The 26,114-nt window shown below is 39.6% G+C and overlaps 1 protein-coding gene across 7 annotated transcripts in view; it reads right to left on the reverse strand.

Moving 5' to 3' along the window:
- phf14 (PHD finger protein 14) overlaps window positions 1-26,114 on the reverse strand; it is a 279,390-nt gene that overhangs the window by 225,292 nt on the left and 27,984 nt on the right. For all 7 annotated transcript variants that reach the window (XM_063043787.1, XM_063043793.1, XM_063043790.1 and 4 more), the window contains exons 2-4: window positions 16,939-17,049; window positions 4,607-5,187; window positions 1,458-1,602 (exon numbers count right to left, since the gene is read on the reverse strand). In XM_063043787.1, the coding sequence (XP_062899857.1) occupies window positions 1,458-1,602; window positions 4,607-5,187; window positions 16,939-17,049 (837 nt within the window). The remainder of the gene's footprint in view (window positions 1-1,457; window positions 1,603-4,606; window positions 5,188-16,938; window positions 17,050-26,114) is intronic.

Raw genomic sequence — 26,114 nt, forward strand, 5'->3', positions numbered from 1 at the left:
CGCAGTCATTAGGTCTAAAATCCCAAATCTAACAGCACGTTGGAATTAAATTCTCCAGAAAGACTACAGTGATTAAAAAAGGCAGCTCACTGCCAACTTCTCAAGGGCAATTTGGGATAGGCAAAATGTTGGTCTTGCTAATAATTCTATAATCCACAAAATAAATATTATAACATAGATCTGGCCTGATCTGTGATAAAGTAAAAAAGCTGCTCTTCTGAAAATGCTCTATTCATTATTGAGCCCTAAAGTAAAAAATCAAAGACAGAAGTCTCAATGGGTTTGGGATAGAAAATTAAGAAGACAAGCAATGTCACTGAATTATCTGGAAGACAATTTTGGATCTATCGATAATGACAACAGAAGATGTTGCTGCTGCTTTATTTAAATGGAAAACAGCCATGAGAGGAGAGTGGATGTCATTGGAGATGGAAACAGGTGCAAGTGAGCTGTGGAGGGAGTGATTTCTTTGAAATGCTAAATAAAGAGGGAAGGAGAAAAGATGGCAGAAATTACAGAGAATACTCCATTAAATATGAAGCCTACTGGAGTGAAAGGCAAGATCAAGGAGAACATATCCTTGATTTGCACAGAAATGGATGAGCAACAATATGGAAAATGGAACAAACATACTAAGTGGCACACCGGCAGCAATGGAGATGAAGCCACAATCAAGGAAACAGCAAGACCACTGATCTGTACCATATGCTGTAGAGGCCAATACCAATCAATAGAACTTATGAAAGAAATTATCCATCAATGTTAATTGAATGCGGCAGCATTTATATTTCAAGGAGTCTATTTTGAATCAAATAAAATCAGGTGTTGCTAGTGAATTATCAATTTGGTGATATTTACAAACTGTGATCAAGAGAGATAAGCTAATATAAGCTGCATCTCGCAGATTGATCAGCTTTCTGCTTAGGATATGAAGCATATCAAATATACTCAAGTGGCAACCAAGTAGTTTTAAAGACATCACACAGCTAATATTATTGTTTCTACCAAAGCAAGACTTAAAGGGATGGGCAAAATATTATTTATTCTTCTTTATCCTGAATCAAACACATTTTCTTTTAACAGAAACCTGGAAGATAAACTTAAACATGATGCAAATCAATAATTTAACTGAAATATCCATTTGAAATAGATTCTGGAAATCACACATTAAATAATTTGCAGAAGTTTATGTTGAACTTAAATATTTTGCTGTCACTTCAAAGCACAATTCCTTTCTGAGTCTGGTATCAAATAACAGCTTGTTTCTTTCATATATAGCTAGAATACTTGCTGACCTGTCTTGTCCAACATAAATACACGTCAAACATGCCCAGTACAAAGATAAATGCACACATAGCTTCGGCACTTTTGTTCAAATTTTAGTATTAGGTTTATTTTGTCAACAAATTAAAACTATTGTTTTATAAATGCCAGAATATTGAATGCATATAATTTACCTTCATGTACAGTTACTCCACAATTGTCACACTGGACAATTTCATCTGCATCTTCACTGTTATCTCCAAGACAAACACAGCAAATCTGTACAAAGTCCATTTTCTGAGAACTGAAGTTTTGGTCTCGGTCTGTTGAAAAGGAATCCTAAAACAAAATACAAAAATGCATTTTGAATTACATCAAAACTGTTTCAGAAAGCAGAAATTATTTCTGTAGTTGTCTGTGTAATTTAATTCAATGCTATTTCTCAAATTGATGAAAACTTCAGGCTAATTTTCAAGGAAATCAGTTCATAATTAATGAACAGCATCTGCAAATGAAGGATGACAGACCCAAGAGGCCTTAAAATTCTAAAAGGACACAATGGAATACGACACAGCTTTTTCCAGTTGCCAGACATCCTGACATGGGGCAACCTATAGAGTCAATTAGGAGAATAATTTCTACCTCATGAACAAATTGTAACTACTATAAATTTTTTTTTAAATATTGAGATAAAACACACACACACACACACACACACACACACACACACATATATAAAGGATACACTGCTAGCAGAGATGCAGCAAGGAGATCCCCACATACAGCTTTGCTAACAATATCAATCACATGGGCTATTGGACCACTTCGATATTGTAAATGTTTGCTAGTGTTTAAATGTGAGGTTTGGTCAAGTATGGAGATAGCAACTAATAGAAGCAAAGTAATGTTAACCCTTACAGAATTCACAAATCACTGAAATGTGAGACATGCAATAAAATCTGCTCAAGGAACTTGTGAAAAAAGCAAATGAATAAACTAGTTTTTTCTACTTGCACTTCTTGACACCCTGCTTCACATTACAGAAAATCATAAGGAGAACCAGTTTATAGGAATGGGCACTCTTCCACCCACCCCCTCTGCAATCCAGGAGTCACCTGTACAGTATATTTTAATTGAAAATTCAGTCATTATTAATTCAGGTAAGCCGAGACCATACTGGCTTAATATTTACAAAAGAACCCAAAATGGCACAAAAATATTAATGCTAGAAATTGGAATGCAGGTTCTTATGTGCTAAAGTATTCTGTTTAGCCCTAATGTCATATCTAGCTCCTGGCAAAAAAAATAACCAAATAGCATTGGAGTGGCTTATACCTAAAAACATATTCTAAAACTAGACTTGTATAGTTCTCTAACTGAACCTCACTCAGTTTAGCTTGTCTGACAGCAATCAGAAAAGGGGAACGGCTCTTAGAACCCATGGAACATCCATGCATATACTGACTACAAGAGAGAAGCAGGCAGCTTCCACAAGTCCTCATGCAAGTCTTAGTCAGTGAGATACAAGTCAGCAAGGAGATCCTATTTGCTGGGTGAGCAAGAATACCTCTGCTCATAGAACATAACAGCTTGGGAGTGGGAAGAATCCTGCAGTAATAAGAATCCCGAAGTAGTGATTTAAGAAATGTTATGCTCTCATGAAATGTCATTGTGTCCTGTACACAACTGTTTAGACCTGCACAATGAAGATCCTCTTCAGAAAGTAATTTTTTTTGCAAAAAGAAAAGTGAGGGCGATACTACTTATGGGTCAAATGCTGGCAAATAGGATTGGCTCAGGAAAAGCTTGGTCAGAGTGGAAGTTGGACTGAAGGGTCCATTTCCATGCTGTATAATTGTATTATTTATCAGCAAAGAGATATTGCAAGGGGCCAGGATATATTCAATCCTGTTATAATCTGTGCTCGAGGTCCTCCAAAATAAGATGTGGGGTTCCCATCTGATTATTGGAATAGTACGTTGGTTTAACAATTGGAACATGGAGGGGATCTCTTGGCTTGCACTGAGGGCAATGATTGTGCAAACATATTACAGGAAGTAATTTTCAGTCAGCAAATCCTTTACGGCTGTGCTGACAATGCTTCCCTCCTCCATTCATCTAAGAAATGGGATGTGCATTCAATGGAATGCATCTGCAGAAGCTACCTTCTTCTCATTCCTGTTGTCCTTCAGGCTGCATCTGATAGTCTTGAGGCTCTTGATCTGTTTGCTGCTCCTGTTCTGTCACCAGTGGCTAATTTTGGTTTGATTCTGCAGTGATAAAATTTCTGTAGCTGCTCAGTATGTGCTGTAGAGCATCCTAAGACGGATACAGGCAACAAATTCTTATCTTGAGACCACTGTTAACAACTGAAAGCATTAAACATTAGTCTCCCTCAGTTCCATGTGTTTCCTCAGAACTTACTACCAAACACCAGATTACTCTGCACATTGAGATGATGGAAACATTTTTTGTTGATTAAAAGTTTTTGTTCTTAAAAAGATACTTAAACATATACAATCATTATCTGCACTTGTGAGAAGCCATTAACACTGGAAAACACCAGTGTCCAAGATGTCATCATTAAGTCACTGAAATCAAGATATGTGAAATCTATGCTTTGTGAAGATTATCACAGTAGCATCTGAGAATGTTCCCATACAATTGTTCTGTGGAATTTTGTACCACAAGTTTACATTGACAGAAAAAGAAGTAGACATTTTGCAATTAGCAGCATAAAATAGCTACAGGGATGATGCCTGGAAAAGATCAGGGATGCCAATGTATTCTATGGCAAGTGATCAATCCAATTTCATTACAAACTTGCCACCTCTTGGAAATGATCATCATCTGCTCAAGGTAAAATTGAATTTTGCACAATTAACATCTCCAAAACACGCATCATCAGATAGAATTTTAGGCATGGATGACAAACAGCATGCTATCCTATAAAGTTTAAAGATTAAAAATTAGAAGTCAACCAAGAATATTTCTTTTGCACTGTAACAAAGGTTTTAAAAATCAAACTACTTTAAGATTATTCATTTTAAACTAAATTCTTAGCCCTCTGGGGAACTAGAAAACAAAAGGTTAGATGAAGTCTCTGGATAATTTCCAGTGAGTCACATTTGAACATATAACAAATTCCAGAGCTCATAAAATGTAGTACCTTGATAAAAATTAAGTGCTTTTGTAAATAAATTTGCAATGGCTGACTATGTACAGATTATGCTTGAATTTAATCTTTACAGCATCCTTATCAGTTTTTTTAAAACTTATCTTTTACTCCTGTATATTCAAACAGCCAAAAGTTATCTTTATGAATAATGATTAAACACAGTACCTCATAATTCTTATTCTGGGACAGAAAACTGTCAGTCGTTCCTTCTGTCTTGGCAGCATTTCGATTAGATGGCCTGTTTTTTCTTCTAATTCGCTTATCATCCTCACTCGCACTGCTGCTATCTTCATCATCAGGATTGCCCTCATCACTGTCACTGATATCATCCTCACCTCCACCTTCATCATCATCATCATTTACACCTTTTCCTTTCTTTTTCTCACAAGGCCGCCAATCATTATCATCTTCACTGTCATAATCATCGAACCCATTCAATTCTTCCACTGATATCATGTCAAGCATTGTTCTCTTTTTACGTAGATTCCATTTCTTTTGTCCATCGTTTGATTCATCTGGCGCAACATCATCCATGGATTCTTTAGTTTTCTTCTGACTGGTTTCATTTTCAGTTTCTTCTTTGATTACAGGTTCTTCTGCCTGTTCATCCTTGCATTCAACTATCTTTTCATCAATGGTATCCTTTTTATCCTGCTCTGAGTCTTCCTCACTGCCATTTTGTCCTCCCTCACTCTCCGAACCTTCTTCACTGTCCTTACCAGCACTTTCCCCACTGCCATCAGAATCTGTTACAAGAAACATTTTTGCATTTTTAAATAAGCAAATAATTCCCATGTAACTGATATTTATGTTAAATATGGATATAGTAATCAATATTAACTAGCTTAGCTTCAAAGTTGGCTGCTTTGCCATTGGTGCTTCTGATTAATAACCTAAAGGTGTTTTACTAATTATCATAACAATATTGAAATACTAGGAGATATTCTGTGATGCAGAACTATTCCATGTCTTTAGCATTAGGAAATTACAAGTATTTCAGAAACAGCAGGTGTAATCTAAGACCATAAAACCATAAGATATTGGAGCAGAATTAGGCCATTTGGCTGATCATTGCTACCCACGACACGTGCTAGTGAGGCTAGAAATAGTAAGATTATACAGTTTAAGAGGAGTTGTTAGACATAGGAGTAGAATTAGGTCATTCAGCCCATCAAGTCTGCTCCAGCATTCAATCATGGCTGAACCCGGATCTCACTCAACCCCATACACCTGCCTTCTCGCCATAGCCTTTGATGCCCTGACCAATCAGGAAACTATCAACTTCCACCTTAAATATGCAAATAGACTTGACCTCCATCGCAGTATGTGGCAGAGCATTTCACAGATTTACTACTCTGCCTAAAAAAAATTCAACGTTACCTCTGTTCTTTCTTTCTTTTTCAATCTTTTTATTAGTTTCATAAAAATAAACATAACATGGTAGTAGTACAAAGTTATTGGGAATACATTGTTATAACTAACATAAGTGATTATAAAGCCAGATAACAATTAACCTCTGTTCTAAAGGGTCACCCCTCAAATTCGAGACTGGGCCCTCCAGTTCTGGATACCCCTACCACAGGAAACATCCTCTCCACATCTACGCTATCTAGTTCTTCCAACATTCAGTAGGTTTCAATGAGATTCCCCCCACATTCTTCAAAATTCCAGTGAGTACAAGCCCAAAGCTGCCAAACACTCCTTGCATGTTAACCCCTTCATTCCCAGATCCGTACTCGTGAACTTCCTCTGGACTTTCTCCAATGACAACATATCCTTTCTGAGATAGGTAGCCCAAAACTGTGGACAATACTCCAACTGCGGCCTGACCAGTGTCTCAGAAAGCCTCAACATTATCTCCTTGATTTTATATTCTTCTCCTCTTGAAATAAATGCCCACATTGCATTTGCCTTCTTAACCACAGACTCAACCTGTAAATTCACCTTCTGGAAGTCTTGCACGAGGATTCTCAAGCCTCTCTGCACCTCTGATGTTTGATCCTTCTCCCCATTTATGTAATAGTCCGCACTATTGTTCCTTTTACAAAAATGCATTATTATACATTCCCCAATATGGTATTCCATCTGCCACTTTTTTGCCCATTCTTTCAATTTGTCCTGCTGCAATTGCAGTGCTTCCTCAGCACTACATTCCCCTGCACCTATCGTCCTATTATCTGCAATCTTTGTCGCAAAGCCATTAACTCCATTATCTAAATCATCAACAAACAATGCGAAATGTAGCGGTCCCAATAGGAGACTCTGAGGAACACTGCTAGTCACTGGCAGCCAACCAGAAAAGGCCCCTTTTATTCACACTCACTGTCTCCTGCCTACCAGCCATTCTGCTATCCATGCCAGTATCCTTCCTGTAATGCCAAAGGACTTTATCTTGTTAAAAGGCCTCACGTGTGACACCTTATCAAACACATTCTGGAAATCCAAGTAAATGACATCCACTACCTCTCCTTCATCCACCCTGCTTGTTACTTCCTCGAAGAACTCTAACGGATTTGTCAAGCAAGATTTCCGTTAACAAAACCATACGGACTTTGACTGATTTTATCATTAGTCTCCAAGTACCCCAAAACCTCATCCTTAATAATAGACTCCAACACTTTTACAACCACTGAGGTTAGGCTAATTGGCCTATAATTTCCTTTCTTTTGTCTTCCTCCCTTCTTAAAAAATGGAGAGACATTTTCAATCTTCCAGTCCTCCAGGACAATACCAGAATCAAGTGATTCTTGAAAGATCATAACCAACGCATCCGTTATCTCTTCAGCAACCTATATAACCACTATAATAATTACAGCACGGAAACAGGCCATCTCGGCCCTTCCAGTCCGTGCCGAACTCTTACCCTATCCTATTCCCACCGACCTGCACTCAGCCCATAACCCTCCATTCCTTTCCTGTCCATATATCTATCTAATTTAACTTTAAATGACAACATAGAACCTCCCTCAACCACTTCTGCTGGAAGCTCATTCCACACAGCTACCACTCTCTGAGTAAAGAAGCTCCCCCTCATGTTACCCCTAAACTTTTGTCCTCTAATTCTCAACCCATGCCCTCTTGTTTGAATCTTCCCCATTCTCAATGGAAAAAGTCTAACCACGTCAACTCTATCAATCCCCCTCATAATTTTAAACACCTCTATCAAGTCTCCCCTCAACCTTCTATGCTCCAAAGAATAAAGACCTAACTTGTTCAACCTTTCTCTGTAACTTAGGAGATGAAACCCAGGCAACATTTTAGTAAACGTCCTCTGCACTCTCTCAATGTTATTGACATCCTTCCTATAATTCGGTGACCAGAACTGTATACAATACTCCAGATATGACCTTACCAATACCTTATACAAATTCAACATTACATCCCAACTCCTATACTCAATGCTCTGATTAATAAAGGCCAGCAAACCATAAGCTTTCTTCACCACCCTATCCACATGAGATTCCATCTTCAGGGAACTATGCACCATTATTCCTAGATCCCTCTTTTCTAAAGTATTCTTTAATGCCCTACCATTTACCATGTATGTCCTATTTTGATTAGTTCTATCAAAATGTAGCACCTCACATTTTTCAGCATTAAACTCCATTAAACAACATTGGACCCAGTACAGATCCCTGAGGCACACTGCTACACACAGTCCTCCAATCTGACATACAGTTATCCACCACTACTCTCTGGCGTCTCCCATCTAGCCACTGCTGAACCTATTTTACTACTTCCATACTAATGCCTAACGATTGAACCTTCCTAACTAACCTTCCTGTGGAACCTTGTCAAAGGCCTTACTGAAGTCCATATAGACAACATCCACCGTTTTATCCTCGTCAACTTTCTTAGTAACCTCATCAAAAAATTCAATAAGATTTGTCAAACATGACTTTCCATGCAAAAATCCATGTTGACTGTTCCTAATCAGACCCTGTCTAGCCAAATAATTATATATACCATCTCTAAAAATACCTTCCATCAATTTACCCACCACTGATGTCAAACTCACAGGCCGATAATTGCCAGGTTTACACTTAGAACCCTTCTTAAACAATGGAACCACCTGAGCAATACGCCAGTCCTCCGGCACCATTCCTATTTCTAAGGACATTTGAAATATTTCTGTCAGAGCCCCTGTTATTTCTACACTAACTTCCCTCAAAGTCCTAGGGAATATCTTGTCCAGACCCGGAGACTTATCCACTTTTATATTCCTTAAAAGTGTCAGTACTTCCTCTTCTTTAATTGTCATACTCTCCATAACTACCCTACTTGTTTCCTTTACCTTACACAATTCAATATCCTTCTCCTTAGTGAATACCGAAGAAAAGAAGTTGTTCAAAATCTGCCCCACCTCTTTTGGCTCCGCACATAGCCGTCCACTCTGATTCTCCAAGGGACTAATTTTATCCCTCACTATCCTTTTGCCACTAACGTAACTGTAGAAACCTCTCTCAGGATTTTGGAATGTAGTCCATCCGGCCCAGGTGACTAAGCCTCAGTTTGCAAGGACTTTTTCCTTCGTAATAGCAATGGTACTCACTCCTGTTCCCTGCCACTCTCAGACCTCTGGCATACTGCTAGTGTCTTCCACAGTGAAGACACATGCAAAGTACCCATTAAGTTCATCTGCCATTTCTTTGTCTCCCATTACTACCTCACCAGCATAATTTTCCAGTGGTTCAATATCAACTCTCACCTCCCTTCTACTCTTTGTATAACTGAAAGAACTTTTGGTATCCTGCTTTATATTATTAGCTAGTCTGCCCTCATAGTTCATCTTTCCCCCTTCTTAGAGCTTTTTTAGTTGCCTTTTGTTGGATTTTAAAAGGTTCCCCATCATCCAACCTCCCACTCACTGTTGCTACATTAAATGCCCTTTCCTTAGCTTTTATACAGTCCTTAACTTCTTTTGTCAGCCACAGCTGCCTATACTATGCCTTGTGAACTATTGCCAGAAACTTCAGCCATCTCTGCTGTGCTGTCATTCCTACCTGTATCCTCCTCCAATCCACCTGAGCAAGCTCCTCCCTCATGCCTCTGTAATTCCCTTTGTTCCATTGCAATATTGATATATGTGACTTGTGCTTCTCCCTCTCAAATTATAGTATGGATTCAATCATATTATGATCACTGTCTTCGAAGGAGTCCTTTAGATTAAGTTCCCTAATAAGATCTGGGTTATTACACAATACCCAATCTAAGATAGTCTTTCCCCAAGCACAAGCTGCTCTAAAAAGCCATTTCATAGGCATTCAACAAATTCCCTCTTGTGATCTGACGCTAACCTGATTTTCTTAATCCCCTTGCATATTGAAGACCCCATTACAATTGTGTCATTACCCTTATTATATGCCTTTTCCAGCTCCCTTTGCAATCTCAAACCTACATCCTGGCTACTATTTGGAGACCTATATATGATTTCTATGATTTTTTTTACCCTTTCTGAAGATGTAATTCCATCTCTTACCAACAGAGCCACACCACTGCCTCTGTCTTACTGCCTGTCCTTTCCATACAAAGTATATCCTTTGATGTTAAGCTCCAACTATGGCCTCTTTCAGCCACGACTCAGTGATGCCCACGTCATATCAACCAATCTCTAATTGTGCCACGAGTTTGTCCACCTTATTCCGAATGCTACGCGTATTTAAATACAGTACCTTCAGTCCTGCATTCTTTAATCTTTTAAATTTTGCCTCCGTGGTACAATTTAACTCTTGTCCTGTTTGCATTTGTGCCCAGTCACTGGCTTGTCCTTCCTTACATTCATGTTACATCCATCATCAACTTGTAAACCTGCTGGTTCATCCTCTGCTCTGTCAGACCGGTTCCCATCCCCTGCCATATTAGTTTAAACCACTTCCAACAGCTCTAGTCAATCTGCCCACAATAATATTGGTCCTCCTCAGATTCTAGTGCAACCCATCACTTTTGTACAAGTCCCACCTGCCCCAGAAGAAATCCCAATCATCCAGAAATCTGAATCCCTGCCCCCGTTCCAATTCTTCAGCCACGCATTGTTGACTGAGGGAGGGCATAAGATTTTTGGATCATTAAACTCTCTTCCAGGGAAGGTGGCACCTGTACAGAAGAGATGGCTTGCACCTGAATTGGAAGGAGACTAATATCTAGTGGGAAAGTTTGCTAGCACTGCACGGTGAGGTTTAAACTAGAGTTGCAGGGGGATGAGAACCAGAGTGCCAGAATAGTCAGTAGAGAGGTTGTGGAGGTGGATGTTGTTAAGATAGACAAGGTCAGAAACCAAAATGTTGTGCATGCTGTGACTAGTATCTTGAGCTGTATATACTTCAATGCAAGAAGTATTGTAGGAAAGGTAGTTGAGATCAGGGTATGGATCAACACCCGGAATTATGATATTGTAGCCATTAGTGAGACTTGGTTGTAGGAGGGGAAGTTCGGGCAGCTCAATATTCTCGGTTCCAGTTGTTTTAGACGTGACAGAGCAGGAGTGATTACAGGAGAGACTGGCATTACTAATCAGGGAGAATGTCACAACATTGCTCAATCAGGACAGACTGGAGAACTCGTCCAGATAAGCATTAAGGGTAGAACTGAGAATTAAGACAATTATTACCGAGCTAATAGGGCTATATCACAGACCACCCAGCAGTCTGAGGGATTTAGAAAAACCAATTTACAGAGAGATCGCAGACTGTTGCAAGAAACATAAGGTTGTTATAGTGGGTGATTTTAACTTCCCACATATCGGATGCTCATAATGTAAAAGAACTAGATGAGATACAGTTTGTCAAATGTGTTGGGGGAAGTTTCTTTGATTGGTATATAGAAATCCCAATGAAAGAGTGTGGGATACTTGATCTGCTATTAGGGAATGAGACAGAGCAGGTGACAGACATTTATGTAGGGGAATACTTTGCAGCTAATGATCATAATATCATTAATTCAAAGTAAACATGCAAAAAAGATAGGTTGGGTCCATGGGTTAAGATTCCAAATTGAAGAAAGGCCAATTTTGATTGTATTAGAAAGGATCTGGATTGTAGAGTGGGACAGGCTGGCTTCTGGCAAAATCATACTTTGTAAGTGGGAGGCTTTGAAAGTGAAATTTTAAGAGTACAAAGCTTGTATGTGCTTGTCAGAATAAAAGCTAAAGATAACAGGTATAGGGAGCCTTAGTTTTCAAGAGATATTGGGACTGGTTAAGAAACCAAGGAGGTGCATAGCAGATATAGGTAGGTAGGAACAAATGAGGTACTTATGGAGTATAAGAAATGCAAGAGAACACTTAGAAAGAAATCAGGAGGACTAAACGAAGGCCTGAGGTTGCTGTAGCACAGCGGTCCCCAACAACCGGGCCGCGGATCGGAACCGGGCCGCAAAGCATGCGCTACCGGGCCGCGAGGAAACGATATGATTTGGCGATAGGAGTCAGCTGCACCTTTCCTCACTCCCTGGCGCGCACTGTTGAGCTTGAATGCACACGAGGTCATTACCCGCGCGTCATCCATGTCAGCGCGGGAAGAAGATCAACTCCTCCAGCTTGCAAATGACGGCGGGCTGAAAAGTATGTCTGACATAACATTTCTGCCCGCATTCCGGATCAAAGTCGAGGCGAAATACCCTGAGATAGCCACGAAAGCACTGAAAACATTGCTTCCATTTCCAACATATCTCTACAATGAATGCAACAAAAACTAAATTGCGGAATAGACCGGACATAAGGAACCCCGTTCGAGTATCACTGTCTCCCATCACCCCTCGATAGGACCGTCTTGTTGCAGGGAAACAAGCCCAGGGCTCCCACTAATTCAGCGATATTGGTGCGTTGCAATGATTTTATATGTTCAAACGGGGAAAATATGGGCTGTGTGTTTAATATCCAAACATTACTTAAAATGTTACGGTGCTATTGACTTACTTATATAACCATATAACAATTACAGCACAGAAACAGGCCATCTCGGCCCTTCTAGTCCGTGCCGAACACTACTTTCACCTAGTCCCACCGACCTGCACTCAGCCCATAACCCTCCATTCCTTTCCTGTCCATATGCCTATCCAATTTTTCTTTAAATGATAATATCGAACCTGCCTCTACCATTTCTACTGGAAGTTCGTTCAATACTTACTTCAAGCTCCCTTGCCCTCCCCTGATAATTGACTTATCACTGTATTCATGCGAGGAAAATGTACGCTGTGTGTTTAATATTAAATTCATTAGATAAACCCTTTTAGAAACGAAATTGAGTGTATTAGCTACTTATCACCAACATTCCGATCGTGATTAACACCCCCCTCCCCGCGAACAGAATCGCCAAAAAGGGTTTGCAAAGAGGAAAAATAATCGGCAGGTCACGACGCGCATGCGCACTGGTGCCCGCGCAAGGCTTCATGGTCATTGTAGTCCTTCTCTGGGTAAACAACGTATTTGACTGCTACTCTCGTCTGTTGGCAACCCTACCCCCCCCCCCACCGCCCCCCTGGTTGGCAGGTCCGCAAGAATATTGTCAATATTAAACCGATCCGCAGTGCTAAAAAGGTTGGGGACCCCTGCTCTAGCATACAAGGTGAAGGAGAATCCTAAGGGATTCGACAAATATGTTAAGAGCGAAAGGGTTAAATTGGTCTTCTGGAAGATAAAAACAGTAATCCATATGTAGAGCCAAAAGAGATGGGGAAGATCTTTTGCACCTGTATTTACTCAGGGGACAGACACAAAATCTATAGAAGTGAGGCAAAGCAGCATTAACTTCATGGACCCTATACAGATTACAGGAGGTGGTGTTTACTGTCCTGAGGCAAATTAAGGTGGATAAATTCCCCAGAGCCTGACATGATGTTCCCGCGGACCCTGTGGGAGGCAAGTGCAGAAACTGCTGGGGCCCTAGCAGAGATATTTAAAACACCCTCAGTGACAGGTGAGGAACCAGAGAATTGGAGGATAGCCAATGTTACTCCACTGTTCAAGAAAGCCTCTAAAATAAACCTGGCAATTATAGGTTGGTCAGCCTGACATCAGCAGTGGCCAAGTTATTGGAAGGTACTCTGAGGGACCAAATATATAAGTATTGGGATAGACATGGACTGATTACAGATAGTTTGCATGGCTTTGTGAGTGATAGGTCATGACTAACCAATCTTATAGAGTTTTTTTTAATGAAATTACTAGGAAGGTTGAAGGCAATGCAGTGGATGTTGTCCACATGGACTTCAATACAGCCTTTGTCAAGGTACCGCATGGGAGCTTGGTCAAGAAGTTTCAGTTGCTCAGCATTAAAGATGAGGTAGTAAATTGCAAGGGCTATGGTCCCAATGCAGGTCAAAGGGAGTAGGCAGTTTACATGGTTCACCACAGACTACATAGGGTGAAGGGCCTGCTGCTGTGCTGTATTTTTCTATGACTCAATGGCTCTATCCTTTCTAAGGGGCCCACAACTGCTCACAATACTCCAAGTGCAGTCTGACCAATACCTTATAAAGCTTCAGCATTATATCCTTGCTTTTATCCCAGTGCTCTCAAAATGAATGCTAACATTGCAATTGCTTTCCTTACCACTGACTCAAACTGCAAGTTAACCTTTAGGGAATCCTGCACGAGGACTCCCAAATCCCTCTGCATCTATCATGTGTGAATTTTCTCTCCATTTAAAATAATATATTTGCTCTTTGTATCTGCGTCACCATTCAATATGATTATAGCCATTTTTCTTTTACCTTTAGTGACACTTTTTTGCACTACTCTTTAATTCTTTAAAGTTTATACATCAGTCTTGAATTTATACAGCAACTTAGTTTCCACAAAACAGTCTTCTAGAATTGAATCCCAAAAAAATCACTACTCAGTAGGTCAAAAAATTTCTTCTCAACTCTAATCTGAATGATCAAGCATTATTTTGAGACTACCATCCCTGGTGTCAGCTCGTGTCAATGACCCCTCTTCCTCTGAAATTTTGCTTAATCTATAACAAACCTGCCATTCCAGGAATTTACCTAAAGAACCTTGGTACTCTCACTAATTTTTTTCTCTCTCTTAGGTGGGGATGCATATCAGCATCTTTATCCTATCACACCAAAGCAGTGCCATCTATATTGATAGAGTATAGTCCTTCAACAATTTTATTTTTACCAATGCTTAACATTTTCCAACAGATCCTAACTTAAGTTTACAATTTAACACTATATCCTTAGTTACTTCTCAATTATCTATTTTTGATCAGCAAATAAACCATGTACTTCTGAAGAAATTAAAGTTAGACTTTTTTTTAAAATACATTAATGCAGAACTTGTTGGTTTATCTTTCCAGGCGCTGATGGTTCAGATGAACATTTTTATTAACTGCCAATCTCAATATTCAACCACCATCACCTCTCTCAAATTCTAATACCTGCAATCCATGAATGACTCTGTGGTTTCTTTCTCACTGGTTTTAACTGGGCCTCCAGGAGTACTTACCTCTCTTTTTCTTTTTCAATCTTTTTATTAGTTTCATAAAAAAAACATAACATGGTAATGGTACAAAGTTATTGGGAATACATTGTTATAATTAGCATAAGTGATTATAAAGCCAGTTGACACTTAAAATGATAAAACTCCCAATCATATAGGATACAAATGAACAAATGAAACAATATATAACAAAGATTGGGTAAATCTTGAATGTAGCCCTCCGGTGATAAATGATATCGTATTTGTTAAATAGGGGCCATGGACAATTCTGATTTGATGGAGAATGGATGTGAAAGCACAGAACACAGAAGAACATCTGCAGAAATTTCTGAAATGCCCGTTCGCTGCTGTCGTTACTGTGTGGTCGGGAATTTTTCGGAAGGTAGACCTCAAAATCTCCGGCCTTGCCTGCTTTTGGCAACCGAGAAGGAGATCAAATCGCTCGGACAGAGATGGCACTCAGTACTCGGTGTCGGAGAGCTGATCAGAGCTCGAAGTTTTCGGATGACTCAAGAGTCGGATTGCGGAAGGACATGGCAGGGAGAGTTTTCTTCCTTCTCCTGTCTGCGTGAGATGTGGGACATTTGAGAGACTTTGAACTTCACTGTGCTCATGGACTTCTTCATCAAGTTATGGTATTGTTGCACTGTTGTAACTATATGTTATAATTATGTGGTTTTGTCAGTTTTTTTAGTCTTAGTCTGTCCTGTGTTTTGTGATATCACACCGGAGGAAATAATGTATCATTTCTTAATGCATGCATTACTAAATGACAATAAAATGACAATAACGTGTCTTCATAATCTAAAAAATTCTTTACAAGGGTTTTCATTGGGTTCTATTTTAGGGGCTTTGCTTCCTTTTATTCTTTCTAAATTGTATAAACAAATGAATAACCCAATAGTTAAACATACTTTACGTATATGGTTTCAATTTCGAAATTTTTTTGGGTTGAACCAATTTATTTTAGTAAGTCCTATTATACCTAATTTCTTTTTTCAACCTTCCACTATGGATCAAGCTTATTTAGATTGGAAAATCAAAGGTATAGTACGATTTCATTATTTATTTTTGGATAATTGTTTTATGTCCTTCGAACAACTATCTAATAAATATAATTTGCCTAGATCTCACTTTTTTAGATATCTACAGGTTAGAAACTTTTTAATTACTGTTTCTCCTGATTTTCCACATTTATATCCAATGGATATTTTGGAAAAAAAATTTAGATTTAAATCTTTTTCAGAAAGGTGTTGTAGCAATTATTTATAACATAATTATGAATTTATGTCCTGATGTATCTAATAAAATTAAAACTGATTGGGAAAGAGAACTTAAAATCACTGTACTGATTGAAAAATGGGAAAAAATTCTTCAGTTAATTAACTCCTCTATATGTGCTAAACATGCGTTGATACAAATTTAAAGTAATGCACAGGGCTCATATGTCCAGAGATAAATTATCTCGTTATTACTCTTATATAAATCCTATATGTGAGAGATGTCATTCCAAGATAGCTTCTTTAACTCACATGTTTTGGTCATGTCCTTTGTTGAAAAAATATTGGAAAGATATTTTTGATATTACTTCAACGGTTTTGAATATAGACTTACAACCTCACCCATTTACCGCTATTTTTGGGTTACCAATGATAGAATGAAATCATTTAACCTCTTCAGCTTGTCGGACGATTACGTTTCTTACTTTAATGGCTAGAAGATCCATTTTGCTGAATTGGAAAGGAGTACTTATCTCTCAACGGCTGGAAAATTGGGAAAATTATAATTGAGATCTCATACCTTAATTGTTCCCTAGTAATTCTTCCAGGATATAGCTTTGCATATGAACTAGGTTGTTGGATATAAGTGTTCACGTGCAAACAGGTTGCCAACATGATTGATTCTGGATTGTGGAAACATCAGTAAAAGTACAGCCTACAGTAACTACACCTGAATAAAAGAATCAGTACTTTCAGAAAGGGGCATGCAACAAAGAATGGAGAAGGTCAGATCAAAATAAAATTCTGTAAGTGCATATTTTATAAACAGCACCCACCTGAAGCATCTCCCACTTCAAAGTCACTGTCATCAGAGCTGTCATAATCTAATGCTTCCAGAAGGGAAGTTGCTAGTGTTTTCACTTGTCTCTTCTTTGGACCACGTTCAACTGCAGAAATCCAGAACCAAATATATTCAATAAATATGAAATGATTGTTAACAAAATAGTTACAGTTTTCAAAATATCAATATTAATTTTAACCACCGACATTCATAAATAACACTGTCATAAAGTAGGATAAACAATTACAAATCAGGAATAGTTTCTGGTAATGTTTTAAATATTTTACAGATAAAATAAGATGTGATATTCATAAGATCAAGATAAATAGTGTATTTGATATTTTAGTTTATTCAAAATTTGGATTTTTAAAATCATTGAGAGAATTAGATATCACGTAATTTTAGTTTCATGGAGGCACAAAAGGAATCTGCATTAACTGTGGCTTAGCACACCATATAAAACTCTGTTATATCTCCTTCAATATGAAATTACAGGCTCAAGGATTTTCACACTGCAAACGCAGTTCGTAAAATCTTGTAGCTCTCAACAACAGTCATGGAAGGTTTAGATTTCATGTATAGATTCCAGAAGATGATTGGTATCATAATGAAATGACAACAATAATAGCTTAATTGAGAATAGTTTGTAAAGTCTGCAGATGATGAACACTGAAAATCTAACGCACAATGAGATCAATAAAATCAGATTTTACCCACTCAGATTTAATAGAATACATTGAAATACATTTTTGACAGGATAAATAAGAGGCAAAAATTGCATAATAGAATTTTAAAGATACTGGAATTGACAGGCGTGAAGTACAGATTTTTAATTTTTAGAGATGACGGATAAGTTGAAAAGGTTTCCTAACCACTGATGGAGTACTGGTTAAGAGTACAATGTTCAGATTTGGGGTCACATGTTAGGAAGGATTTCAAGGCCTTAGAGATAGTGCAGATGAGATTTTACAGATCGATACCCCAGTACAGACTACGGTACTCCAAGTCTGTGGAGATAGTAAAACAGCTTGTTCTCTATTCTCAGTGCAAAGAAGGTTTAGATGAGATTTTCTAAGCTATTCTAAATCATGATCCATTTAGGAAGTAACTAAAGAAATTGAGACAGAAAATGTAGTTTTCAGGTGATTGTGGGGATTGTAACAAAAGAAAGGAACAACTCAAGACTTTTTTTTAAACAAAGCCAGAAGTCATTGCATGGATTACAGTGCCCAAAAGGATGTTGGAAGCAGATTTAATGGAGACTTTGAGAATAAATGGATAAGTTGAAAAAGTATCCAAAGAGCTTTGGGGAACAATCTATAATGGGAGAATGAGATACCTCTACCTCAGCATTGGTATGGAGAAGGTATGACAAAGTGCCTCTTTTCATTCCATCATTCTAAAATTCTGTACTTGAATTTAGTCCCAAAGTTGAAATGCCAAAGACTCAGCTAACTAGCTTAGATAAAATTAGTTAAATAATGCCTCAGTTTTAAAATCTAATACTCATTTTCAAATCCTTCTATAGCCTTAACTCTATTTCTATAATCTCCAGTGCCAAAATTCTCTCCATGACTATGTGGATTTCCTCAAGGTGTTGCTGTTTCCTGCCACATCCTAAATATTGCTGGTCAATTACCAGCCTACCATTAATTACTCCTCAGTGTTGGCTAATGGCATGAAGAACCAGCTCCAACAGAAGCAAAAGAGAGAAAATATTGCAAGCAATAAGAGAGGGTTTTATAGACTTGGTCCTTGAGGAGGATCTGATAAACTGCATAGCCTTTTCCTCTACTGTTATTAGACATCTGCACACCTAATATTGGCCTCTCTGTCATCCCCAATGTAAATGCACCACCACATGTGGATGCATAATCAGCTGCCAAAACCCAACTCCTGGAAATTCCTCCCTAAATCTTTTTCCTTCTTTGATTCCTTGCACACTAACTCTTTGACCAATTTCTTGGTTTTCTGACCTTTGAATCACTTGATGTGGCTTGGTGTTATATTTTGATAACATTCCTTGAAATTACATGGGAATCTTTAATCACATTAGCAAAAAAATTGTATGACTACTGGGGATGATAATAATCACTGGACCAGTGATCCATAGACACAAGTACGAATCCCACTATGGCAGCTGGGACATATTAATTTGAAGTAACTAAATAAATCTGGGTTTTGGTAAATTAATCATTGGTGTACTATTCTCACACATACTGAGATACAGTGAAAAGTTTTTTTTTTCTGTCTGCAACTTTAGACCCAACAATATTAGTTCAGAAGTATGCAGGAAAGGACAATATATGCTAGCATTATATCCAATGAACACTTTAAAAAGTAAAAGAATGGGATTGTCCTTCTTAGAACATAAAAACTAGAAGTAGGAGTAGGTCACCTGGCCATTGAGCCCGCTCTGCCATTCAACAAGATCATGGCTAATCTGGCCATGAACTCATCTCCACCTACCTGCCTTTTCCCCATAACCCTTAATTCCCCTATTATGCAAAACTCTATCCAACCTTGTCTTAAATATATTTACTGAGGTAGCCTCTACTGCTTCATTGAGCAGAGAATTCTACAGATTTATCACTCTCTGGGAAAAGCAGTTCCTCCTCATCTTCATCCTAAATCTACTCCTCCAAATCTTGAGGCTATGTCCCCTAGTTCTACTCTCACCTACCAGTGGAACCAATTTTCCTGCTTGTATCTATCTATATGTTTCATAATTTAATATGTTTCTATAACATCTCTCATTCTTCTGAATTCCAGCAAGTAGAGTCCCAGGCAACTCAACCTCTCCCCATAGTCTAACCACCTCATCCCTGGAATCAACCTGGTGAACCTCCTCTGCACCACCTCCACAGCCAGTATATCCTTCTTCAAGTAAGGAGACCAGAAGTGCACACAGTACTCCAGTTGTGGCCTTAGCAGTACCCTGTACAGTTGCAGCATAACCTCCCTGCTCTAAAATTCATTCTCACTAGCAATGAAGGCCAATGTTCCATTTGCCTTCTTGATAACCAGACGCACATGCAAACGAACCTTTTGTGATCCACTCACAAGCACCCCAAGTCCCTCTGCACAGCAGCATGCTGCAATTTTTTTTACCGTTGAATCATAATCTGCTCTTACATTTTTCCTTCCAAAGTGGATAACCTCACATTTACCAACATTGTACTCCATCTGCCAGATTCTTACCCATTCACTTAACCTATCTACATCTCTCTGCAGCCTCTCACTATCTTCCGCACAATTTGCATTTACACTCAATTTAGTATCATCAGCAAAGTTAGATTCACTACACTCGGTCCCATCTTCCAGATCGTTAATGTATATCATGAACAGTTGCAGGCCCAGCACTGACCCTCGTGGCACACCACTCACCACTGATTGTCAACAAGAGTAGCACCACGTATCCCAACTCTGCTTTCTATTAGTTAACCAATCCTCTATCCATGGTAATACATCACCCCAACTGTATGCATCCTTATCTTATGGATAAGTTTTTTATGCAGCACCTTATCAAACACCTTCCAGAAATCCAAGTAAATAACGTCCATCTGTTCCCCTCTATCCACTGCGCTCATTATATCTTGAAAGAACTTCAGTAAGTGGAGGAGACAGACTCACAGCTCAAATGAATTGGTAAACTGTTCTATTACAGTCACATACTGAGGTACAGAGAAAAGCTGCTTTGCATGCTATCCATACTGATCTTTTCATTACAACAGTCCATTGAGGTAACACAAGAGAACACAATAACAATGCAGAATGAAGTGTTGCAGTTATAGAGAAAGGGCAACGTAGGCAGACAATAAGTTGTAAGGCCTAACCAGGTGGAGAGTTTAAGTCATGAGGCTATCTTATTAAACCAGGGGACTGTTGCATACTCTTATAACCGCAGGATAGATGCTGTCCTTCAGCCTGGTGGTACGTGCTTTTAGGCTCTTGTATCGTCTAACCGATAGGTGGGTGAGGCGAGAGAATTGTCAGGGTCTTTGATTACGTTGGCCAACAAGAAGTGTGAAAAGAATTCATGGAGGGGAAGCTGGTTTCTGTGAAGTGCTGAGCTATGTTCACAATTCTCCACAGTTTTAGGCAATGCAGTTGCCATACCCAGCAATGATGCATCCAGATAAGAAGTATTCGATGGCCAACACAAAATGAAGAGGGTCACAGGGGAGAAGCCAAAATTTTTAACCTCATGAGGAAGTAAAGGCATTGATGCGCCTTCTTGGCCACAGTGTCTATTTGGTTTGAGCAGGAAAGGCTGTTGATGATGTTCACTACTAGGAACTTGAAGCTTTTAACCATGCCAATCTCAGCACATTAATGTAAACAAGAGCATGTGCTCTTCCTCCTTCCTGAAGTCAATGACCAGAACTTTTGCTTTGTTGGCATGACACCATACCACCAAGCTCTCCTTCCTCTACTCCAATTCATCATTACTTAAGAATTGGCCTGCTACAGTGGTATCATCTGCAAACTTGCAGATGGAGTTAGAACAGAATCTGGCCACACAGTCATGAGTGCATAGGAAGTAATGCAAGAGACTGATGACGCAGATTTGTGGAGCACCAATACTGAGAATCATTGTGACAGGAGTTAATGCCTATCCTGACTGATTGTGGGCTGTCGGTCAGAAAGTCAAGGATCTAGATGCAAAGGTAGGTGTTGAGTATCAGGTGCAGGAGTTTACGGATGAGTTTATTTGAAATGCTAATATTGAAGGCAAAGATATAGTTAATGAACAATAGTCTAACATAGATGTCTTTACTGTCCAGATGCTCCAGAGTTGTTTGTAGGGTCAGGGAAAATGCCTTTTTGGGACCAAGTGACATCTTTACGACCGATAATAATTTCCTTATATACTTTGACATTATTATGCTACTTGACTTAGCCAGAAATTCTGATGATAGGGACAGGGGAATAAGCCTTTCTGAAAACAAAAATAAAAAATTAGCAAAGTCAATTCATCCCAACGCAGTGAAAGGCAAAAGAAGTTAAATCTTAAAAGATTTCAAAAGCTTAAACAAAGTTAAGCAAGCTTAATAATATGAAACACACAAAAATTCTGTATATTAAATTGACAAAGTATAAAACTAAAAGTAGTCATTTAAAATATTGTATAACCATAGCCAGATTAGAAAAGTTCAATCTTAACACCACCATCCAAATCTGTTGATATCTAAACATGTCCACTTTTTTTCCACCCTAGTCTGACACTCATTACTCTTCAGCAAAATCCTCCATTGATTGCTCCTCTTTGCAAACACAGACATATAAAGATGTCTGCGAAGGAGTGATTCTTTCAGTTAACTACACTTAAAGAAGGTTTGACTTGTGCAACTGTTGCACAAAAATTCATACAGAAGTACACAGCTTTTAATGAAAATACGTTTGTACAAGTATATTTCAGATGTCTTTGGTTTCCAGTCAAGAACTGGTGGCCTTCTGTATAAATCAGAGTAATGGCATTTTGTAGCTTCACGGTTTTTTTCCTCTACTCAATGACTAAATCAGAATCTGCATCCATGGATCTCTGACTGACAAACAAAGCTGAACGAGCATTTTTCTACACGCTGTCTCAAGAACAAATACAATTTAGTGGTTTCCTACACAACTGTACTCTTTCACTTTTCATTCCTTCTCTTTCTAGAGTTGAACTGATAAGCTTTGCAGACGATAAAACTGCATCCATCAGTGTTTGTTGTCTTTTCCACTGCTTTTTGATGACCCAAGCAAATTAACCCTCCTCCCAACAATTCAGACACCAGCCCCAGTTCTCTAACATTCCAAAGGCTCAGTAAATCCCATAGCTGGGGACGGTTCCTTATAGTAATTCCTGACAACACAGGAAAAATAAGAATTGCAAGCAGAGGTAATTCACAATAGAATTTTGATAGAAGCAGAGAGTCTCCAAGCCTTTAATCAATCCTAAACGTTTCTGAAGATTGCCAGTGACAAGGCTTCTTTTTACATTATTTCTTATTGTTGACCATTTCCATAAACAGTCACCCAAATCTGCTTTTTTCCAGACTAAGGTTTAAACATGAGCTTACTGAGCTTGCTCTAGTCCAGACAAACACTATGCAAAGCCGTTTCAAGAAAACAGTAAACGACGTAGACTTTTAGTAATCTCATTGAAATTGAGAGACTTAAATCCAATTCTCTATTTTTAACTTTCTAATATGAATACTACAGAAATGCCAGACACATAATGTTTCAATAATTGTTTAAAAATATACATTGGCTGCCCAAACTATCAATTTCCAAAACCTGGACTGGAATTGAGAGGCCTGAAGCAAAATATATTTGCATTTTCACAAAAATAAAATTATTTTTTGAAATGAAATCATACTCATTAAAATATTTATTAAAAGAGGCAATTTTATAACTTCATTTGCCATATTTTGCTATAAGGTCAGTCTAATGAATACAGAATTACTTGCTGACAACAAAAGGGAACCAAAACACTCCAGATATAGTTTATTATAGTTTAACAAAAATATGAGTTTGATAAAGTTAATGGAAGTAAAAGGGGCTTATTCTCCTGTCTTCTTCAGTCGTGATGAATGAAGCCTTTCACCCCAAAATGTCAACTGTCCAAATCTCTCCATAGATGCTACTTGACCTGCTGAATTCCTTCACCACTTTGTGTGGATTATTCAAAATTTGCAGAATCTGCAGAATCTCATGTTTAAATATATATTCACAGCTTCCCTTCAACCAATGTTCTGATACTTTTGAGGTACATGGATGAGGTATGGAAGGGATAATTGTTATACAGGATTAATGAATGTGAGAGCTTCAGCATTTACCATAGATCTTGCAAAAATGTGTTCAGAAATCTTTCTTGATAACATCATGCAAAAATGTTTTCGGCATGAGTGATTTAAACAACAGAAATTTATTCGCCCACACCTCAGCAAGTTCCGTGTTCGCCATGATGCGGAACTTTTCTTCCGCCATCTCCGTCTCCGAGCCTACTTCTTCGGCAAGGACTCTTCCATCCCCACCGATGACCCCTTCTCCCGTCTTCAACCCTCCTCTTCTTCATGGGCACCCCGCTCTGGTCTTCTGCCTGCTCTGGGTCTCTTTATTGCTAACTGCCGACGGGACATCAACCGTCTCGACTTCACCGCACCTTGTCCCCATTCCAACCTCACTCCTTCGGAACGCTCTGCTCTCCACTCCCTCCGCACTAATCCTAACCTTATTATTAAACCCGCCGATAAGGGGGGTGTTGTTGTAGTCTGGCGTACTGACCTCTACCTTGCCGATGCACAGCGACAACTCGCGGATACCTCCTTTTATTTACCCCTCAATCGTGACCCCACTAAGGAGCACCAGGCCATTGTCTCCCACACCATTACCGACTTTATCTACTCAGGGGATCTCCCATCCACTGCTACCAACCTTATAGTTCCCACACCCCGCACTTCCTGTTTCTACCTCCAACCCAAGATCCACAAACCTGCCTGTCCTGGCCGACCTATTGTCTCAGCTTGCTCCTGCCCCACCGAACTCGTTTCTGCATACCTCGACACGGTTTTTATCCCCCCTTGTTCAATCCCTTCCTACCTATGTTCGTGACACTTCTCACGCTCTTAAACTTTTCGATGATTTTAAGTTCCCTGGCCCTCACCGCTTTATTTTCACCATGGATGTCCAGTCCTTATATACTTCCGTCCCCCATCAGGAAGGTCTCAAAGCTCTACACTTCTTTTTGGATTCCAGACCTAATCAGTTCCCCTCTACCACCACTCTGCTCCGTCTAGCGGAATTAGTCCTTACTCTTAATAATTTCTCCTTTGGCTCCTCCCACTTCCTCCAAACTAAAGGTGTAGCTACGGGCACCCGTATGGGTCCTAGCTATGCCTGCCTTTTTGGTGGCTTTGTGGAACAATCTATGTTCCGCGCCTATTCTGGTATCTGTCCCTCACTTTTCCTTCGCTACATCGACGACTGCATTGGTGCTGCTTCCTGCACGCATGCAGAACTCGTTGACTTTATTAACTTTGCCTCCAACTTTCACCCTGCCCTCAAGTTTACCTGGTCCATTTCCGACACCTCCCTCCCCTTTCTAGATCTTTCTGTCTCTGTCTCTGGAGACAGCTTATCCACTGATGTCTACTATAAGCCTACTGACTCTCACAGCTATCTGGACTATTCCTCTTCTCACCCTGTCTCTTGCAAAAACGCCATCCCCTTCTCGCAATTCCTCCGTCTCCGCCGCATCTGCTCTCAGGATGAGGCTTTTCATTCTAGGACAAGGGAGATGTCTTCCTTTTTTAAAGAAAGGGGCTTCCCTTCCTCCACTATCAACTCTGCTCTTAAACGCATCTCCCCCATTTCACGTACATCTGCTCTCACTCCATCCTCCCGCCACCCCACTAGGAATAGGGTTCCCCTGGTCCTCACCTACCACCCCACCAGCCTCCGGGTCCAACATATTATTCTCCGTAACTTCCGCCACCTCCAACGGGATCCCACCACTAAGCACATCTTCCCCTCCCCCACTCTCTCTGCATTCCGCAGGGATCGCTCCCTACGCAACTCCCTTGTCCATTCGTCCCCCCCATCCCTCCCCACTGATCTCCCTCCTGGCACTTATCCGTGTAAGCGGAACAAGTGCTACACATGCCCTTACATTTCCTCCCTTACCACCATTCAGGGCCCCAAACAGTCCTTCCAGGTGAGGCAACACTTCACCTGTGAGTCGGCTGGGGTGATATACTGCATCCAGTGCTCCCGATGTGGGCTTGTATATATTGGCGAGACCCGTTGCAGACTGGGAGACCGCTTTGCTGAACATCTACGCTCTGTCCGCCAGAGAAAGCAGGATCTCCCAGTGGCCACACATTTTAATTCCACATCCCATTCCCATTCTGACATGTCTATCCACCGCCTCCTCTACTGTAAAGATGAAGCCACACTCAGATTGGAGGAACAACACCTTATATTCCGTCTGGGTAGCCTCCAACCTGATGGCATGAACATCGACTTCTCTAACTTCCGCTAATGCCCCACCTCTCCCTCGTACCCCATCTGTTACTTATTTTTATGCACACATTCTTTCTCTCACTCTCCTTTTTCTCCCTCTGTCCCTATGAATATACCTCTTGCCCATCCTCTGGGTCCCCCCCTCCTTGTCTTTCTTCCCGG

This window comes from Mobula hypostoma, chromosome 3 (assembly GCF_963921235.1).
Source record: "Mobula hypostoma chromosome 3, sMobHyp1.1, whole genome shotgun sequence".
In the NCBI taxonomy this organism is placed as follows: Eukaryota; Metazoa; Chordata; class Chondrichthyes; order Myliobatiformes; family Myliobatidae; genus Mobula; species Mobula hypostoma.